The 19,295-nt window shown below is 43.9% G+C and overlaps 1 protein-coding gene across 1 annotated transcript; it reads left to right on the top strand.

The window, feature by feature from the left end:
• The first annotated feature begins 7,180 nt into the window (after positions 1-7,180).
• On the top strand, positions 7,181-14,395 carry ARL11 (ADP ribosylation factor like GTPase 11). Its single transcript, XM_058829577.1, has one exon. It carries the CDS (start codon positions 7,556-7,558, stop codon positions 8,141-8,143), a length of 588 nt encoding a protein of 195 aa, XP_058685560.1. The 5' UTR covers positions 7,181-7,555; the 3' UTR covers positions 8,144-14,395.
• Positions 14,396-19,295: the final 4,900 nt, after the last annotated feature.

The raw sequence follows: 19,295 nt of genomic DNA on the forward strand, positions 1-19,295 counted from the left end.
GGGAGGCCCAAAAGAGCCAGAAAGGGAACATACCCAACACTTGTTTTCAGCCTGTGTTTGTGGCTTTGCAAAGGAGTTGTCTGTCAAGAACAGCTGCCTTTCCTGACATGGCTGGGAAATGGTGCAAAGGTGGAGCTGCATAAAAAATGTGATTTTAGTTCTGCAGGACAGCCCTGCTTAGTTACCATATGCAGAAACCCAGTTGTTTTAACAAGCACCAGAACACAAGTCAGGGGTTTTTTTATTCACATGAGTTTATTTTTCTTATTATTAGTTATCACTAGTTAGTTTTCACACTAACTTTATCATACAGTAAGTCCTTAAATAGTAGTTTCAGGCAGTTTATACTGTGTCTGAGCTTTACAAGGAGCTGAAAGAGCTACAAAAGTGCTCTGTGTGGAGCAGAAATAATTTTATTATCTTGCAAATAACTAGTTTCAGTTCTTTTTCTCTCAGTGTGGCTTTTTGTAAAAGCCAGCAATAACAAAAAGCAACCTTCTTCTAACATTTCTTTTTCAACAAGGAAAAGGATTATGAAACCTGATATCCGTCTTGGAAAAGTTATGACCGACTGGAAATGTTATGAAAGCATTAAATAGGCCAACCAGGCAAAGCAATGCTATTCAGAGACAAGTTTTGTAGAACAAAAGGAATTGTTGCCCAAGACACAACACAGATAATGTGTGTTGCTGGCCTTGGTGGGTCAGCTCGGGTGCTGATCCCTCTCTCTTACACCAACAGCCTCAGTTTACATCTCTTGATATCAGTAGCAGGTGACTGTGAAGGGCTTTCCTCAAGTGATCAAAGTGGGGACACTAGAAATGAAAAATGGAGAATAGCTTGGCATGGAATTATACCCCAAACCCTAATGCAACCTGATTCTGTAATTTCATTCCTAACAATATGTTGTCAAACCCAGAAATGACAAAGGTGTGCATAGTCATAGATAAACCCAAGTTTATCTCTGGACTAGATATCAGGAATTTATGATCTTGTTAATTTTGGATTTAAAAGCTTGTTCTGTGTCTGCAGATCTGTAAGTGACCACAAACAGTGAAGAGCTGTGATGGCAACTGTCAGTGACCTGTTAGGGGATATTAAAGAAAGAAAATTCTTCAAAGTGTTTCTTGGTTTTCTCCTCATTAAGCATTATTTTTTTTCCATCAGTAGGTTAACTGTTTTCACTCAAAGTGTGGAGTCCTAGGACATGATGCCATATTTATCATACCACGATAAATCTGATATGAAAACAATCTGAAGCTAAATGTGACCTGCATGGAGCTGACATCTCACTCCAGCTCCGTTCTTCAGTGCTCACCATCAGCTTCCTGTGGAACACAAAACAAACCTACAGCTGCTGTTCAGCAAAACCTGTTTCAAAGTGATCCAGATGCAAAAAGGTGTCAAGGGCCTACCCCTAAATCAAAGCCAGAACTCTGACATCTGCTGTTTGGCAGAAGCTGATTCTACTGGAGATAGTCACTCCATTGAGAAATGTGTGGGAAAACATTGACACTCTGTGGCCAGACAGATAAAATGCAACTTCTGAAATTTCACAGGTTTTCATCACTTTCTTCCATTTTACCACACAGAAATGTAGTAAAGAACAGTTTGTAGCTTTTATTCTTGATGCTAATTAACAGTATCTTTTCAGTAAATTTTGTTTATTGGTATAAAATGTTCTAAACAGGCAAGTGAAGGCAAATATTAAAAACAAATGATAAAACAAAATTTTGCATCCAAACCTCCTGAATCTGAGGAGCACTGAGAATGAGACTCCGTTGTTGCTCTGGAGCCTGTCAAGTTGCACAAAGGACATTTTCAGGCCCAAGCTTGCACTGTCATTTTAATCCCATTTTCTTGCTGTGGAACTGGAACAAGGGAAGGCCACCTTAAAGGGAGATGTATTTATGTATTGCAAAGCAGGATTTCCTCCAGACTAATCCAGAGAGATTAATTTCATCAGCATATCTCCAAAGTACAATTTTTACTTCCCATAAAAGTAACAGGTAAGATATTAGCTATATAATATTTAGTACAGGTAGGGAGTAGGGTTAGGCATCATTAGATCTTTAGGGCTTCCTCTCCATAGAAAACAAAGGAATACCAAAAAAAGCCCCCCAGAAGCCAGTCCTTGCTTCATGGTTTTTACATTCAAGAGATGGAGAAGCACATCTTAGGATACAGGAGCCATTTTTTTCGCACACGTAACAGTGATGTTTTTGTAAGTGTACACATTTTTTGCTCCTTTTTTTTCTCTTCAACTGGAGACAACTTAAGGCCTCTCACAATAGTCAGAGCTGTGTTTTAATTAGTTTCTAAGGTGAAAATGGCTTATGCAGTATGTGGCATAGATGAGTGTACGACCTAAGCTAGGATAGAGACCAACTGTAAGAAGAAGAGTTAATGAATACTATCAGGAAAGGGAATGATGGTGTCCGGATAAGGCAAGATGCCAAAGAAGCTTAGTTTTAAGTTGTCCTGAGGAGACAAAGCTAAGATGTTGGGGGTCAAGGAGGAAGAGATCTGCGAATTTAAGGCATACGAAGAAGGACCTGGAATGAGAGTTTCACTGACATAGAAGAGAATACAGAGCACTGCCAATTTATGTGGGAAAAACTAAAACAGTTTGGGTAGCACTTTGATTGCAAGTATGTCTAGAGAGATGACTTGCATCCTGATAAAATTCTAAACAGCTTTGGAAATTATAAATTCAGTGATTAGAGTAATAATATTTATGAAAAATATTTTACAATCATATACAAAAGACATAGTAATTCAAACAGAAATCAAATCAAGGCAAATAGTTTTCCTTTCCATGTCATCCTGCTGTTGAAGCACCTGCCAGCTAAGGGATGAAAACATGAGGGAAAAAAGTCTTTGCTCTGTGCCACATTTCTCCACATTCACCTTGTTGTCAGGGTGCAGTGCAGGGAGTTACGTCAGGGTCTGATGGTCAGGACCTGTCCCACTGTCCCTAGCCAGGGAGCAGGCAGGCTTGGGGCACATGCAGGACACCACCAGCCCTGGCCATCAGGCATCTGTGTTGAGCAGGATCTCACACCCTTGGGCATGCTTGTGTCCTAGAGGCTGCTGTCTTGCAACACAGGGATGGGTCCCAGCAGGGCAGACAGGTGGGGACTGAGGAGAGACAAGAACCAAGCTTCCTCTATTGGAAACTGTGACATGGCATCAAGCAAGAGTGTAGCAGGTGAGTTTTTGTGCTTTCCAGCTAGAGTCATTCCCTGCTGGAAAGAGTTAACTTTGGAAAGTTCTATCTGCTACCAGTTATGCTACCAAAACCCATTTTCCTTCACAAAATGTTTGTCCCAGGAAATGAGGGGAAAACAAGGACCTCGGGATGAGCTGGGCATGAGAATGATGTCCTATTTCCAATCTCACCAGGAATGCCCTGGAGGTACCAACACCTCTCAGAATGCTTGTTGGGCACCTGAAGAACACGTGCTTAACATCTGATGTGTCTTTTGTTGCGTGAGTCCTGCCATTCTGAACTTTAGGGTGTTGGTACAACTTCAGGCGATCATATCTTGTCAAGAGACATCACTGCAGGCAGGCTTTTCTAGGGCATGTCATAGCCTGTGGCTGCCTTGTGTAACTTCCAGACTATGCTAAGCCATGTTTCAAGCCTCTGGGAATTCGTCTTGGGGAGGAAGCAGCTTGCCTTCAGCTGCCAGCTCTCACAGCTACCCACTGACCCTGATGGAACTGGCAGCTTCCTGGGCACGTGCCCGGTGAACTGGCATGAGTCTGTTAGCAGGAGTGAGTTTCCTGTGGGCACACCAGAAATTGGGGGCAGAACAAGAGGAATGGAGCAGGATGCAGAAAAGAAAAAGGACAATTTTCTCTAAGCCTGAACCATCACATTTGGCTTTATTGTGGTTTTAGCCTGGGGCCATGGCTAGGTCAAATCCAGTGATCCCAGCAGGTCCACAAGGAACTCTCACAGGCCAAACACAGAGAAGTCCCCTTCAAGGTGACTGCCAGGTCACAGGTGGACTCTCCAGGTCAAGAAACCTGCCTGTGCCCAGCGGGCTTTCTCACCAGCTGCTGGTCTGAACATGCCCTCCATGCCTTCCACATATGATACAATGAAATCCTGCAGAAAACACAGGCAGGGTTGGGTGCATGGTGGCTTTGGTGGCTTTTCTCAGGGACATGTGCACGTCTGGATGGGGACACACACTGGCTGGACTGAGATGTACTTGTTGTTGTTCCAGGCAGATGCCATTTGAATGAACACTCACAGGAAGGACCAGAACTATACCTGTTATAGCAGGCTATGTGAAGAGTTGTCTCCCTGGAGCTGCCTTCCAAAGAGGTGCCACAGGCTGGAACAAATGTGAGTTAATATAAGGATCAGGACAAAATCTTTGTAATTGGAATATTTGGGGCTTGGGAAGGAGGGGGGATTCTCTCCTATTACTCCTATTACTACTACTGATTACTGCTTATTTTGGGATGAATATCTAGGAAGCAGAGAAACTCATGCCTGAAAAACAGCAAACAAATAAATTGACTGAAATTCTGTGAAACTATAAATGGAACTAGAATTGCTCCTGAGAATTTGGGGACATGAAACACAAGACAAGAACATTTATTCTGTCCACAGAATACACAGCTTGAATACGGGCTGTCCTTGTCTCTGAACACAATGCCTGAATTATTTAGTACCTGGCCTTTCTATTCCAGCAATAGATGCACTCAGAACTAATCTTGTCTGCTTTTACTTTCTTTTCTTTCATTCTATCTTAAACAGACTTGTAATTGCTCCTATGTATTATTTATTTGAAATACTGTGCTTCTGTAACATAGCTGTGGGCGGAACAGGCTCTGTAGGCACAATTTGAACCTTGTATTTGGAATAATTGTCAGGAAGAAAGAAAATAAGTTGCAGTTCAATACATAGGGTATAAACATGTAAAAAAAGAAAAAGAACATAGAGTTTCCTCTTTTTGCCCATGGATTACTGTGTTCTGTGCCACAGAAAACCTGAAGGGAATCATCAGTAAAACTGTGCTTAGTTGCATCCTCTTTCTGGCTTTATTTCTTCCTTTTTCCTTTTTCCCTTTCCCTTTCTTTGTCTTTTAGAAGCAGCCTCCTTCTGTAGCATGTGAGGGAGTGATGCAATCAAAGACTCCATCACATTGTATTTCAAATGCTCAATTATTCACTGAATGGTAGAGTCTCCATCCTTGCTTCCTGTGCCTATATTTTAATTTACTTGAAAGAAATTACAGTGCTGTGAATGCCTGGTCAGATTAAACAGATGTGTCTCACAGCCACCTGCCAATTCTCAGGGAAGATGAGCAGAAGCAAAGGCAGGAGAAACAAGAAAAGATCAAGACACAATTCACTTGACCCACTGTTATGTCTAAAAATACCAGCTATACTGATCTCAAAGGACAGTGAAATATGGGAAGGAAGATTATTCCAAAATGGTGAACAAGCAGATCAAGGATTTATTTTAAAAAGTTAAGAATATGGACAGAAGGATAACCCTCATGCAGCAGCACACACATCAGGGTGTGAAAGCAGTGCCCTGAAGGGCCAGAATCCACTTCATATTACAATTCTCTTTTTTTTTTTTTTATCCACATCCAGAGAGCTTTCTGCCAATTTTACACTTACAGACTGGTTTTAGAAAAGATCACACATGAACATATGCCACACAATTTTATTGTTGAATCTTGAGAAAAAATGCGTATGAAAGTCCTTATCACTGTGTTTTGGTATTTAAAGGGTGGTTACAAAGAAGATGGAGGATCCCTTTTTACAAGGAGTCTATGGAAAAAATGAGCAGCAATGGGTACAATTTATTCCTTGGGAAATTCTGATTGTGCACAAGGGGATAACTTTTCACAACAAGAACAATCTGTTGTTCATTGGAATAATCTCCCCAGGGGAGCAGTGTGTTTGCCAGCATTGGGGGACACTTAAGATTTGGCTGCAGAGGGTGCTGAGCTTCTTTTAGACCATGCTTTTGCCTTGAAAGGTTGGTTGGACCAGATGATCATCAAGGTCCTTCCAACTTGGTATTCCATGATTGTTAAAACCCATCTTACACATCCATAAATCTTGTGGAGGCTCTTGGTGCCAGCCAGCTCTGTGGGTTAACAATGGGAGAGACATTTATCACCAAGGTATCTTGCAAAACATTTTGGACCCTTTGCAATCCCATGCAGCCTAAGTGAGCAGGTCTCCTTGTGTTATTTTATTTTTCATGCATCTTCTTTTCTGTTAAAAGATGGAAAACTGAAGTATCTTGTCCCCAGAGGAAGAAATATGCCTCTCAGTGACCAGCTAACCAGATGGCCCCTTCCACATGCTGTGCTGAACTTCTTCCCCAGCAATGCTTGTGATGTGGAGCTGTCATGTGAGGATTATTGCTGGGGAAACTGCATCTCCCACAGATGCATTAAAAATTCCCCTGTGGTCCCAGGGAAGCAGGAGTGAATCCCATTTCTGTCTCAGATAAAGGTGGCTAGAGAGCAGCTCTGACTTACTGCTGTGAGGTGAGCTCTGCACACCTCTGAGCAGCCTCTTAGGAGCAAAACCCAACCAATAAAGAGGGGAGATAAATGCTGGCTTTGCTGGGACTCTGCTGGCTGTCATCAGCTGCTCTTGCACAAGAGAGTCTGGGAGTTGTCACAGCAGCACATTTTTGCCTCTGGCATGTAAAGTGCAAGGCGTGCTGTCTCGTTAAACAGTTTTCTGTTCTTTTATGGGATTTTTGTACCTCCTCAGCCACAGAGGACTGACTTTGCTTCACTTAAAAAAGTTCAAATGTCGTAAATACTTTGATGTAAAGAATTTTATGGATTTTTGCCTTAGGAATGGCATTTTGACTCATTGTATTTCAGTGAGACATTAAAAAAGCATGCTTGTGTGCATTTTTTAAAATTGCTGTTGTTATCACTTGCACAAAAGGTAGTAAAAGCTGATGATAGAGTGATTTGTTTTCTACTTTTTAACGTAAGACTGGCAGAAAAATCATTGTCTTGTTGCTCAAGAGGATTTCAATCCCCACCCTTGAGCTGTGATTCAGCAAATTCTCAGCGTAACCCTGATCTGAAACCCGGGTTCCTCCTTGTCCTGTCCAGGCGGGGGTGGATTTCTCCTAGACAAGCCAATGAACAGAAGCTCATTTATTTATTTATGTGGTGAGGAGGAAACTTGCTCCACAGTCTCTCCACCTCTTCCTGCAAAATGTTAGCTCTCTTTTGCACCAATCACTTCGGGTCCTGAATGAAAACAAGTGAGCAGCAGCGGAGCTGGGGTGTAGGAACTGCTGTGTTGAACATCACTTCCTGACTCTGCTCCAAACCTCATCAATAATCGCTCTCACCTCATCTGAGCTACAGAGAGAAGCAAAAGCCGGCTGCCCGCGTTTCTTCAGCAAACCTAAGGCGCTCTTTCGGAGAGGCAGGACTGAGCACTCTGTTCATTTCTGACATCATCGAGGAAATACGCTTGCTTGCTATTTTTTTTTGGCTGCTTTTCCCCTCCCTCCCCCGCCAGCTGCAGCAGTATCTTGATGGGGAAGCTGATCTCCAAAGGCTGGCGGAAAAGAGATGCTCGAGTTATCATGCTGGGGCTCGACTTTGCCGGCAAATCCACCCTTCTGTACAAACTGAAGAGCGGCCAGGCTGTGGAGACCTGCCCCACGGTGGGATTCAACGTGGAATCTCTGCAAACACCCTGTGGCATATCTTTCACCCTCTGGGATGTTGGTGGACAAGACAGCCTGCGAGCCAGCTGGCCCAACTACCTGGAGGACATCAACACCCTCATCTTCGTGTTTGACAGCACGGACATGTCCCAGCTGGCCAAAGCGATGGCAACACTGGAGGAGGCCCTGAGCCACCCCGGCATGGCTGGCATCCCTGTGCTGCTCCTGGCCAACAAGCAGGACGTGCCAGGAGCGCTGGCTCCTGCTAAGCTGGGGGAGATGCTGCGGCTGGGGGGGCTGGCAAAGCACCGCTGGATGCTCCGGGGCTGCAGTGCCCACACTGGCCAAGGCCTGCAAGAAGTCCTGGCCATCCTGGGAATGCTGCTGCGGGGCTCAGAGCAGAGCTCCTTATCCCAGGAGCAGCCCATCACGGGGCTGGCAGAGAGGAGGTGAGCTCCAGAGCAAACCTGAACCTCAATGGACCCTTCCCACTCACAGCTGCCAGCAGGTTTGTCACGGGGGATTCCAGCCTCCAGACACCCCCTACAAGGAGCAGAGCTGGAGCTGGCACACACTGTGAAACACCCAGCTCCTCACTGCCAAAATCCACCAGGAAGATCTCTGAGCAACACTCCTGTCGTGGAGCAGTTTTGGCTGCATCTCTTGGACTCTCATCTCTGGCTGCAGCTCGTCCCACTGTCACCATGTTCCACTCATCCACCACTCATGTGTGTCCAGAGGTTCAGCAAGGATGTTTTTTTAACGCTTATGAATTATAACAGAGATGTGTGCAAGGGACAGAAGTTTTCTTCATTCTGCAGCTCCCAGCCCAGATGCACCTATCCAGACGGGATGATCCCCACATCGGGGGAGCTTGGATGTGCCCCTTGCTGCTTCTGTCTCAGCATGAATCACATGTTCATTGGCTGGGAATGCAGGAAGGCACTGAAAGGAATGGCTGATCAGGAGCAGCGTAAGCTCGGCAGTTCAAATGGACAAGCAACTAATTGGTTTTAGTGTGGCATGTACAGGTATAATAATCTTCAAGCCATGGAAGCAAGCTGCGATTTAATGGTGTAGTGCAGTTCGAGGATGTACGTATATTAATTTATGCTTTTCTTGTAATGGTTCTTTCTTTCTCCATTCATCATTTTTATCAAATAATTATTTCATGGAAATGGTCCTTCATTTTCCTTGGATTATTTTTAAATATAAAGAAATAAGACCTGACTTCAAGCTGCCTGGAAATACGTCTCTATAGCCAGTCAACCTCTAAATATCCTCATGGTGGTCTGAACAGCCAAGACAAAACCCTGTCTCTCAGACTTTTGAAACTGCATGAGACCACTCCACATGCATTGGTTGTTAACCATGGGCACCTTTGGGCACAGGCAGGCTGGTGACCAAAGATGTCTCCACACTCAGCTGTGTCCAGGGCAAATGAAAACCTGGCAGCTCTTGGCAGGACCAGGTCCCATGTGGTGGTGATGGTCTTTGTCCAATCCTGCTCAACCTACCATTGGAAAGACCTATAAAATATGTGACAATATTCTGTTAGCCAGAGTTAAAATTAAAATATTTCATAGTCCCTGCTTCATTACTAAATGAATGTGGGAGGAATAGGATTAAACATTTTTATTTCTGTTTTCCATTTCTGTTTCTATTCAGAAATCAGCTACTTTCAAGGAATGGTATACTCAGCCTAGAACAATCAAGGAGAAATACATGGCAAAATCCTCTTCTGTTCATAGCAGAGCATTTAACAGTTGTTAAAGAATTAATTGCCCAGCTGTTACTGGTGCTGTTATTAGCCACACTTGGTAGAAGGCAGCAGCTGGAATAGAGAGCTCAAAGTCACAAAGAAACAGAATCAGACATTTATAGGAAAGTCCCAATAAAATAATCCTTCCCAACTGTTTCAGCTGCATTACTGTAGAACTACTACGGGCTATAAAACAGTCCTGCAGCATCGATGTGACCTAAGCAACCACAATTACAAGTGTATTTAAACAGCACTGAATCATAGAATTAATTACATGACCTGTGTGCATGGTGAGGAGGACAAAATCACATCCTCAAATCTTTGCAGGTGACATAAGCTGATCTACCTCCAGCTTGTTGCAGGTGGTCGTTTTTTGCCTCTAGCACACAAGGCTCCAACACACCTGTTGGCCATTTTGGACAGGTGTTCTAGAGGCACAACATGAAAGGTTCTGTGCTGCATTGCCATGCCAAAAAAAATTTGTCCTTTTTGAGTTTGCTGGTGTTTTGGTCTTGTGTCTCGCATGGTGCAAAACAGAGAAACGTGCATTAAGGTAAATTCAACAGAGACTGAAAGGCTGTTGTGGTGATGTCTGCATTTGACTCTAAAGGATTGTTTGGTGGTAGTTAAAAGAGGCTCTGAAGCCTTCCCATTTTCCTGAGTGTTTTTTAAGCTCTTAAAAACGATAAAAAATAGGCTCCTCTGGCAGCAAATAGAGGTAACTGCCAGACTTTGGTAGACATCACCAATTAAAAAGGAAAACAGCAAGGTAGGAGGTGGGGAAGAAAGGGCAATGGGAATCCTGATGAAGCAACATTCCAGTTACTGAAATTGTTCTCACTTCCCCTGAAGCAGTAATTTGGCAAAACACCCCATCTCATGGGGCATCATGTGATTTACCATCCTTGTTTTCTAGGATAAGGCTTTTCTGGACACTGGGTCACATTACTCAGTCCATTTTATGCCATTGTTCAGAGACTGTCAAAACAATGATGGGTTATAATATTTGAAATAGCAACACAGAGTATACTTCTAATGATTTCTCTTTTCTCCTGTTTTGGACAGCTGCTAAAACAAGTCAGTCTAATGAGCACTGCACTGCTCTAATCAAAGGCTTGCAGGACACTCACCCAATAAATGCACTTAAATGTTTCGGTGTCAAAACTCCTGCCTGGCTCAAAGGGAGCAGCATGGCAGTCTGCAGGAAGCAGCTAGCTTGAAGGAGGGAAGTTTGTTACCTCAGTCCTGGCAATTCTGCAGGAGAGCTCCTGCCACATGGAGATATTAAGCCCTAAAACACCTCTACTTATTGATTTCAGCCAGGAGAGAACCCTCAAACTTAGTTTCCGTCTTCCTGGGCATGTGATCGATGTCACAGTCTCGGCACTGATTTACAGAAATAGCACAGCTTCTCTCTGAATAGCAGGTAAAAAGAAAAATCCTTTGAACTTTGTTTCAGGTTCCTTACAATTCGAAGCATCCTTCAGGTTATTTGTCCTAGAGCCCACTCTGGTTGCTCAAGATCCCTTTTTAGAAACTTTTCTGGATGCACTCTGGTGTGTATTAACCTTTATAGTGACATCAGCAGAATCCATAATTGTGCATTAATCTCCTCAGCCACCCCTCCACTGATATGAGCCCTACAGGTAATTATCTACCCTTGCTTGGAGCTGTCACAGCAGCCTCCCTGCCCAGCCCATTAGCAACTCCAGCCCCTGGGCCTCCCATCCCATCTCTGTTTTGCAGGGATCATTGCAGTGGGAGTTACCAGCATGCCTTGCTGTTTTTTCAAGGACACCAAGATACCTCATTGTTCTTTCACACTGTTTATGAAAGGACATAGCTTACTCCTCACCGATTTATTAACTTTTCTGTGGAACTGGTTTTTAAATCAGCTTCCTGAGTATGAACCCAGCACAGATTTATTTTTTAATTCTTGTCAAAAAGTTTTCCATCCACCTCCAGAGAGCAGGAAAGCAGCAAACTGGGGAGAAAAAAAAAACAAAAACAAACAACCAACATTAAAACCAGGAAGGACGATTCATCTTTTCTTTTTCACCAGCACAGGAAGGGTGACTCACCTTTTCCCTGCTCTCTTCACAACTTCCATGTTTCAGCCAGTCTGTGACACTAAACAGTTTCTACTTTGCACAGTAGCTGATTTCTGCTGCTGGCATTGTTGCTTTCTTTTCAGATGCAGCTACGTGCCATTTGTCCTGCAGCTTCTGGTGGAGCTTCCCTGATGGGTTTCAGTGTTGCTGAATGGGATCAGAGGGGAACCATGAGATCCCAGGGCTGCAGGATGAGGGCATGGATGGTTGCCAAAAGTATTCAAAGAGGGAACAGGGAGGCACAGGGTGCACGAGAGGGATCTGTGACCGGATGTAACACCGGGAGGGGGAGTGTTTGGGCAGCAGCCAGAGACCTGGAAAACGCTCAGGAGAAGAAAGGTCAGTAAGAATTTCTTTTAAGGCTACGAAGAGCTTTCTTTTCAGATACAATATGGAGAAAAAATATTCCCCAGTTCCCCCCTTTTTTTGTTAGGAGACAGGCTGTATAATGCAGTGAAATGTCTTAATTTTTGGTTAATACACCTAACAGCTGTAAATTCTTTCTCTTAAAGAAACCCTGAAATACCACCTATAAAGATTGTCCACAGGTAATTCACCAACAAAAAACAAGGAGCAAAACCACACGTGAAGCCATCTCTTAAAAAAATCAAAACTGGTGCCAAATGGTATTAAAAGCCAGCCATGCAATAATGATTACGACAAATGACAAACTACTGTTCAATACATCACAGGCTTCAAAGGTTAATTAACTGGCCTTCATCTAAGCTTTCCCACACTTGATTTTTTTCATGATGCATTTGCTTGAATGAAGGCCTGAGCCTGCCACCTAGATATTGTTAAAAATGCCAGGTGAAGGCTGGGGTTTGGGTTAGGAACTCAGCGATGCATCCACGGCCAGGAGTGCATCATCCCCCATCTCATACTTCACACAGTGTGACTTGCACAAAATTCCTGCCAAAAATAATTTCAAAAAAAGCTAATTTAACCAAGTGCTATGACCCTGACCTGACAAGTGTATTCTCCTCTGCCTGTGCTCCACCTGCCTCTCTGGGGTCAGACCAGAAACAGAAACTTCTGCTCCAACCACACTGGGACACTTCTCCCCTCCAAAGTTCTAATGTTGTAAACCAGACCAGCACTGCTGGAGTCTGAGACACAAAGTGTGTGCCCTTCCTTCTGATGCTTAGCTCTAAGATCCAGAAAAACAATGAATTTCATAGAACATGAAATTTATGAGAATGTTTTCATGTGATACATGAAAACAATTGTTAAAGCTAGATAGAAAAAGCCAAAACTGTGAGTGTGTAAATTAGATTTCTTAAGTCACTGGGTGAAAAAGTTAAAGTTTAGAGTTTAAAATAGTTTAGAAAGCAGAAGACAAGATGGAGGATTTAGTGTTGTTTCTTTTACTTCTTCATGTTCTTCTAGAGGTTTTTGGGTAATAGTAAGTGATTGGATAGAAAATGCTGCAGTGCAGCACACAGGTGTTGGGTCATTGGGTCATTAAGAAAAGTAATATACGTGTCTATTGTTAATAGTATAATATATAATATATATGAGTATAAAGATAAAAGAACTGTGTGGTTCGGGGCCATTTTGCATCTTCAAAGGCCTAAGTGAGCCACAAGGCCATTTTGTACCATCAGAACGAAATGAGCCAGATTGCAGTGAATTGAACTTGTACAGACAGTCTGGAGAGACCTGCCAAGTTTTGTGATAACATCCTAATAAACACGAGAAACAAGATCCTAACAGGCTTTGGAGTTTTTGTCCTGACCCAGAGGACTGTGATAAGTGGGACTCCCCGTGAGGGAGTATCCCCAAGGAGCTCAGCTCAGAGAAGCTGAGAAATCCAAGAGTGAAAAGAATCACAGAAGAAGCACAGGAGCAGAATTCAGAGAGAAAAAAGAAACAAAAATAATTTTTTTAAAAAGTTACACAGCACCATCAATGTCTTGTCTGCTAATTGCTGTGAGGAACAATCTCTCTGGAGCTCCTAGAACTGACAAACTGCTCTTTAATTCTTCCTTACACCTCAGATTTTTATTAGGTTTTTTTGGCCTGTGCTGGCTGAACAGATTTGGATGTGGCAATAAGGGTTTTTTTTCCAACAGGCCACAGCCACTGGCACCAAAAAACCCCCCTACTTGGTGATCGTGGCTCTGCAGCAATGCTTTGCCTTGGGCATAGGATAAATATTTGTGTTTTAACCAAACAGTGGTGGGGTTACAAAGCCACTGGTTTCTGCAGAGAGACAACAAAGTCACAAGGGCCCATGTGAGGTTTGATAATGGTGGGAAAGGTTTGATAATGGTTAGGAAAGACTAAGCTGGGAGTTTCCTGGGAAAGAACAATACCAGCTGAGAGTTGGGGCCCTCATTTCCTGAGCGATCAGGAGAGAGTCTGTTCTGCTCATAAAGATACCAAATTTTTGACAACATTTCCCAGTAGTTCTTTTGTTTAATGATGGTGTAAATGAAGATGAGTGCTAAAAGTCCAGCCTTCAACACAGGTGTTATTTTCAGAGACATGAGGTTTGGGTCAGTACAGGGCTGGAGCACTGCACCAGCTGTAAGGGGTCAGTGCCTCAGGGTGGAGCTTGCTCCCCCCTGTTCCTTGGGGAAGGCCAACACAGAGGCAAAACATGACAGACCATTCCTGAGGATGCTCCATTTCTGCAGGATGGGGTGGACCCATCACTAGCAAAGCAAGGGAAGCTCAGCCAGGAAGAGCAGCAAACATGGGAAAATAATCCTGAGTCTCCAGAGCTGCCCTGGGAAGAATGGGCATGATGTCCACCATGCTCCCGAGGAAAAGCAGCTCTGCAAAGACAGCACCTGGGAATGACTGGGAGGGTGGGGAACACCCTCCTGCTGGAGATGGCTGCAGGCAACCCCAGGCCTTCAGGTGATACTGGCAGGAAGGTGCTGACTTGACTCCTTGGTTCCCCCAGGCTTTCTTCCTTGGAGATACCTTTATTCTCCTGTATTTCCTCCCTGGGAAGAAGCACTTGTGATTTACTTCAACAAGACGGCACTGTATCTTAAATAAAAAATCCAGATGCAGTATTTTTGTTGCTCTTTTCTGCACCCTACCTTTCTTCCACATCATAAAAACACTCACGTTGCTATCTGTTCCCCCAGCACCATCAGCAGAGGTAACAAATGACCTTCCTGTACCCTTCCCCTGGCAGAGCTGAAGACCCCCATTGGTCGCCTCCACTGCTGCTCATGGGAGCTTATGTGCTGCTGGAAGCAGGAAAATTGCTGGAAAATGGATCCTTAGAGAAGTAATTCTCTGGGAAAGATGAGGGCCTCATCAGAGAGTGAGGCTGAAAATGCCACAGAATGGCTTCTGACAGACTGTGCCTTGCTTTTGCCTGTCACTGGGATCAGCAGCCTGCGGACATGCGGTCCCAGTCCATGGCCACGCAGGAGCATCTCAGCCCCTGCCATCTTCCTCTTAGGAGATGCATCCTCATCAAATTATTTCAGTCTCTTTGGTGCTGGAACTTAATGGATCTCCTTGCCATTTCTTGAAGGCGATGTGCCCCAGGAAAGAGCTTACGATGGCATGCCTGCTGTGAGTTTTGAGACTGCATGTTATACCCATGATAGAATAGCAGTATAAATAAATACAGCTGTTAAACCCCCACCAAAACAAACACCCAAACCCTAAAAAACAGGAACAGCACAGGAAATTTCAGCTGCAAAACAAAAGCTAGGTAGCCTCAAGTCAGTTGGTTAATTCCAGCCATCTGCTTTATAACCCTAAGTAACTACACACTGAGTAAGGAGCAAATTACATGCAGACCAACTTTCTCTGGTGTAATGGAAGGGGACAGCCTGACTTGGGAAGGCAGTCCCCAGGCACAGAGCCTGCAGCTGGCACTGACACCCACCCTGTAAGGAGCTTTTGCCTCTCTGCCACCACTTTAGCTCTTGCACGATGTTAGGTTGGAAGGAACACGGATGCAGTTCAGCAGCCTGTTGTGTGATGATTTTCAAGGGGGCAGAAGAGAGCCCCCAGGTCCTCGGGGTTAACACTTTAGTGCTTGCAGTGCTTCTCTTTGAGGAGGTGACTGGGACTGGGGTAAGAGCAAACAAAGGCCCCGAGGAATACTTGTTCTATTCTTGCAACTGGAAGCATAAGAAGCAGACCCAAGGTTACATAAAGAAAAATCATGGACCTGAGTAAACTTCCATTTCTAAACATGCAGGACTCACATTTGGAAATTTTCTTTCCAATCTTTAGGGGCCAAGTCTTTCTTCTATTAAATTTAAACTAATACACAACTGAGGTGAGTAAAACTCCTACAAAAAATCAAGAGTTTAGATGTTAACTAAAATATCAAATACGGAGAAAATTGTGACCTTCACAAGAAGCTATTTCTTCCCTTTCCAGCAGTTTTTAATATTTCAAGAACAGACCTCTGGTTGAGTTCACATAAAAACACCTGCCTGGATACAAATAGCCATGCAAAGCTCAGTGCAAACACTTGGCTCTATGCTGCTGACAATGAGGTTGTGTTTAAAACCCTAGCAGTTCGATAGCAGGGAGAAAGGAACACGCTGCTGCTGCAGGAGCAAGATGCCACCTTGTTAATTACTCCCCTTGGACTGGGCCCTTTTCTCACCAAAGGGTTAAATATTTTAGCACAGAGCCCTGAAATTTAAGAATTTGAGACTGAGATTAGGGAGCTGGGAAATATTATCACTAAGTATCCAGGACATCCAGCTCCCTGTAAGTGTTCATAAATGAGCCCTTTGGACAGAATTTTTTCCATGTGAGATACAACATTTTAGCAGCAATTGAAACAAATACACATTAAAAAGGAGGGGAGGGGGGGTTGGCCTCTTTTTTTAAAAGTTTTAATATTTGTTCTAAATTGGTAAAGGCAGTGACTGAGATATCTGAAACAACTGAAAGAGCACTTTTCTTTTGACAAAGCAACACATTTTTTAAAATTTGCTACATGTTTAACATTTAAACATGAGAATTTGACAAGTCCAAATGCTCCCTCTACACCTATCACCTCCTGCGATTTATGTGCTGCCGTGCTTAACGTGACAAAACCAAAGAGCAGGCAAAACCCTCCTAGAGAACCTGTGTCAAATAAATGCTCTCGCTATTACTGGGCCAGACCTCCTGCAAGCTGGGATCATCATGGCAAGAACAGAAGGAATTTGTCCCCTATTTTCAATGTTATAACATGCAGGCAGTATGTAGGTTTCAGGGAGCTCTACTGGGACATTAAAATATGAAATACCGGGGAAACCAGCTGCAAACTGCATCAGATTGGAACAGGGATGGGTCTAATCTCAGGGCAAGAGCTGCAGCTTCCCTTAAGCATTTCTCTGCACAAACCTAGAACTGGACTTGCTGGAGCCCACTGGCAAAGTATTTCAATTTCATCCTCCCTCTTCACGTACAAACAATTTTGTATGGGTGATCGATCATCTGTCTCTTTGAATTAGGGTTAAAAACAAGCAAATAAAGTGGCTGAAAATGATCAGCCTGCGAACGGCAGATGCAGATGTGAGCTCTCTTACACTTCATTTCAGCACGTTAAAAAAATCCAACCACCAGTTTTCCATAGGACCCTACTTGGGCAAGAGGATGGTTAATCCATGTTCCACACCTTTGTGTGTCCCTGGAGCCTATTTAACGTACGGAGCAAATGGACAATCAACTTCCTCCTGCAGCTCCCCCACCGTGTCCAGGTGTCCAGAGAAAAGTCTCCCTGCAGGGCATCTAAATCCTTCACAGAACTTGCCATTTTTCCTCGGAGGTTCTGTGGTGACATTCACCTATTCTACTGCTATAGATAAAGGCAGAGAGCAGCCTAAAGGCTCCAACCTTCATTTTAAAACAAAAGAATCATGTTATTAACATTCTTAGGTGTGATACCCAAGGTTGTGATGTCTCCAACATCAAAACCTTACAATTAAAGTTGGAAAAAACCCAGCTCTTATATTCCTTTACAAACTGGGATGCTGCTCAAGAAAGCTGTATCAAGAGTGCACTTGAACATGAAGCCGCTCGTGTGCCTGCAGCAGCAGCTGGGGAGCTGTGGGGCCAAGCCAGCAGCATGGAGCAGACCTGCCCGTTACTGTTTCTGTGGCAGGATGATGCACACACAAACCAGGATCAGGGGAGCAGAAGGCTGCTCTAGCTCCTAACTCTGCATCTTGACACGAGGCAGTTTTCCTGAGCAGCCTCAAGTCATGTCCCAGCCTGAAGCAGACCTGTGCAGCTCAGGCAGCTCCAGCTCATGCTGCTGTCAAGGTGACAGTGACAATCATAACAAACCCCTGCAGCAAAATCTCCCAAGGCTTTGCCTGTTGGAGCCCACAGTTTTCTACTGATTGGGTTTTTTTCCATTTCTTCCTGAAAAGGGCTTCCTGATGGCTTGGCATAATTTGTTGTCCTACATATGTTTGAATAGAAGCATAATTATGCCACAAAGAGGAGTACTTTTTATGCAACAAAATAGAAGGAACACAACACATTGCATTTGGTGGAAAGGACTAGTTTGAAAGACATTCAGAATCTAGAGGGCATTAAAGAAGAGGAAAATAACAAAGTGGACCTCAACTATCACTGAACCCACTGAGATTAAAAAAAAATCGATTCAACACCTGCCTGTCAGTGGCTCTGCTTATTCATTTCTCTGTTTAGCAGATCAAGCAAACAAAATGAAAGTGTCTGTACTTTTACAAGGATGGGGAAACATTAAGATATCATCTAGGTTTTACTCCTTCTAAATTAGAAATGTTTTAAAATAATGCATTAGTTAGTCCAACAATGTAGTGTCTTTCAAGTCCTCCAGGTAGGATTTAGAGGATGATTAACAGGTTGCAAAATCCCAACACCGTTCAGTTTGTCAACTGAAAGCTGAAGGAACCAAAGGGATTAATTAGCTTTTGGAAATGGGAACCAGATTCTTATGAAATCTTTGTCTTTTACATCCCCATGGACAAGCATTTGTAAGGATTTAAATACAGCACTGGAAGCCCATCTCCCACCCATGGGGAGAGGGGTTTCTCCAGGTGGCTCAGCCAACCGGCACAGAGAAAGGATGGCAAAGCCACAGCTGCAGCCACAGGCACCTTTCAAACAGTTCAACTGGTCTCCTCCCACTGGTGCTGTCCTGTAATTAAAGCAGGACTGTACTAATTAGGAGGCTGCTGGACAATGCAAGCCTCTGACAGCTCCAGGCTGTTCCCAAGCAGCACCCCAATGGGGTCACTTGTGCCAGGGGGAGGGACGCTGGCCATGAAAGGCTGTCCAGCCCGAGACCAGTTTGGGTGCACACTCCCTCCCAACCCACACTGGGCAGGAGTTGGGCCTCCCTTGTGCAGCAGCATCCTGAGCTTAAATTAATGCTCAGTCAGCAATCACCCTCACACCAGGAGCCTGGAAGGTTTCTGGAGGTAAAATGCAACTGTGGAAGTTCCTTGACACTCCTGGTTCACCACCAAGCCTTTGAAGTGAAGTCATTATTTCAATAATGATGTGCAACAGCTGCAGCCCACTTACCACAGCCCCCTGTACACACCTGGGAAACATCTCCATACAAAGTATAAAACTCCGTATCCAAAGCTTCAGAGATGACTGCATTAGCTTACTTTATTCATACTTGTAACATACTTCAAACTTTGATGCGGAGTTCTGCTAACTAATATCTAGTCAAAGACAAAAACCCCTAAGTCAATCCATGAAGACTAAGCAGTTCCATAACCTTCAAAATAAGTTCTTGAATGTTGTA

This window comes from Poecile atricapillus, chromosome 1, assembly GCF_030490865.1.
Source record: "Poecile atricapillus isolate bPoeAtr1 chromosome 1, bPoeAtr1.hap1, whole genome shotgun sequence".
Classification (NCBI taxonomy): Eukaryota; Metazoa; Chordata; class Aves; order Passeriformes; family Paridae; genus Poecile; species Poecile atricapillus.

Excerpts from the sequence above, each read along its gene's own strand:
- ARL11 (XM_058829577.1), top strand. The coding sequence starts at position 7,556 with ATGGGGAAGCTGATCTCCAAAGGCTGGCGGAAAAGAGATGCTCGAGTT.